We start from the raw sequence: 741 nt of genomic DNA, 5'->3' as shown, positions 1-741 counted from the left end.
TGTGAGGTGACCCCCCCAGGAAGGCAGCCTGCAGACAGGGCTGGGAAGCAGCTGGCCCAGGTTGACCTGGGTCCCCCCATGCGAGCCGGGAGCAGCCGCGGGGGCGAAGGTGTGTGGAGCGAAGCGGGAGGGCGCAGAGGCGTGGGTGAAGCGAGTGGGGAGGACGGTGCTGCGCCTGTAGGTCGCAGCGCTGTGCTGGGAAGTGAAGGATGGGCAGCAAGGCGTGGATCGTGTGCGGTGTCACCCAGCGGGGACAGCCAGGGAGTCACTGTGAGAACCTGCTTGGTAGTGGAAGAGGCTGCTGTTCTGGGAGGAGGGAGGACACATCTAGATATCTAGGTATGCCTTGAGTGCCAGCCCTTGTCAAGTGGCAGAAGGAACCTATTGCCATTATCTCTGGTGCTGGATTTCGTAGAAGAAGAAAAAGCCCTCTAGTCCTGTGCCTTGCTCTTACTCGGCTAAAAGCCCTCTCTTGTGCACTAGGTTTCAGTGGGGGCTGGATGGATGATGTTCCAAGGCAAGCCTGTCCCTCGAAACCAGCCTACCCATCATCTGGAGGGGGCAGGACATGTCTAGAGCCCCAGAGCAGCTGCCCTTGTAGTTAGCTACAGGCTGGGAAGGGGCAGTGCCCCACCAGGCTGGTTACAAGGAGGCACCGTGGGAGGGAGGGAGGGACACGGCCAGTGCTGCAGCTCCCCGTTCCGTGCTGCTGCTGGGGTTCACACTGCACTGTCCCGGAGA

The 741-nt window shown here is 61.3% G+C and overlaps 1 protein-coding gene across 1 annotated transcript in view; it reads left to right on the top strand.

Moving 5' to 3' along the window:
• STARD8 (StAR-related lipid transfer (START) domain containing 8) overlaps window positions 1–508 on the top strand; it is a 14,413-nt gene extending 13,905 nt beyond the window's left edge. Inside the window, exon 15 of the mRNA XM_009334280.1 lies at window positions 484–508. Coding sequence (XP_009332555.1) covers window positions 484–508 — 25 coding nt within the window. The remainder of the gene's footprint in view (window positions 1–483) is intronic.
• Window positions 509–741: the final 233 nt, after the last annotated feature.

The sequence above is a fragment of the Pygoscelis adeliae genome, unplaced genomic scaffold (assembly GCF_000699105.1).
Source record: "Pygoscelis adeliae isolate BGI_AS28 unplaced genomic scaffold, ASM69910v1 Scaffold191, whole genome shotgun sequence".
In the NCBI taxonomy this organism is placed as follows: Eukaryota; Metazoa; Chordata; class Aves; order Sphenisciformes; family Spheniscidae; genus Pygoscelis; species Pygoscelis adeliae.
Note: the sequence above shows the minus strand (reverse complement) of the source record. Positions and strands in the feature narration are given on the sequence as shown.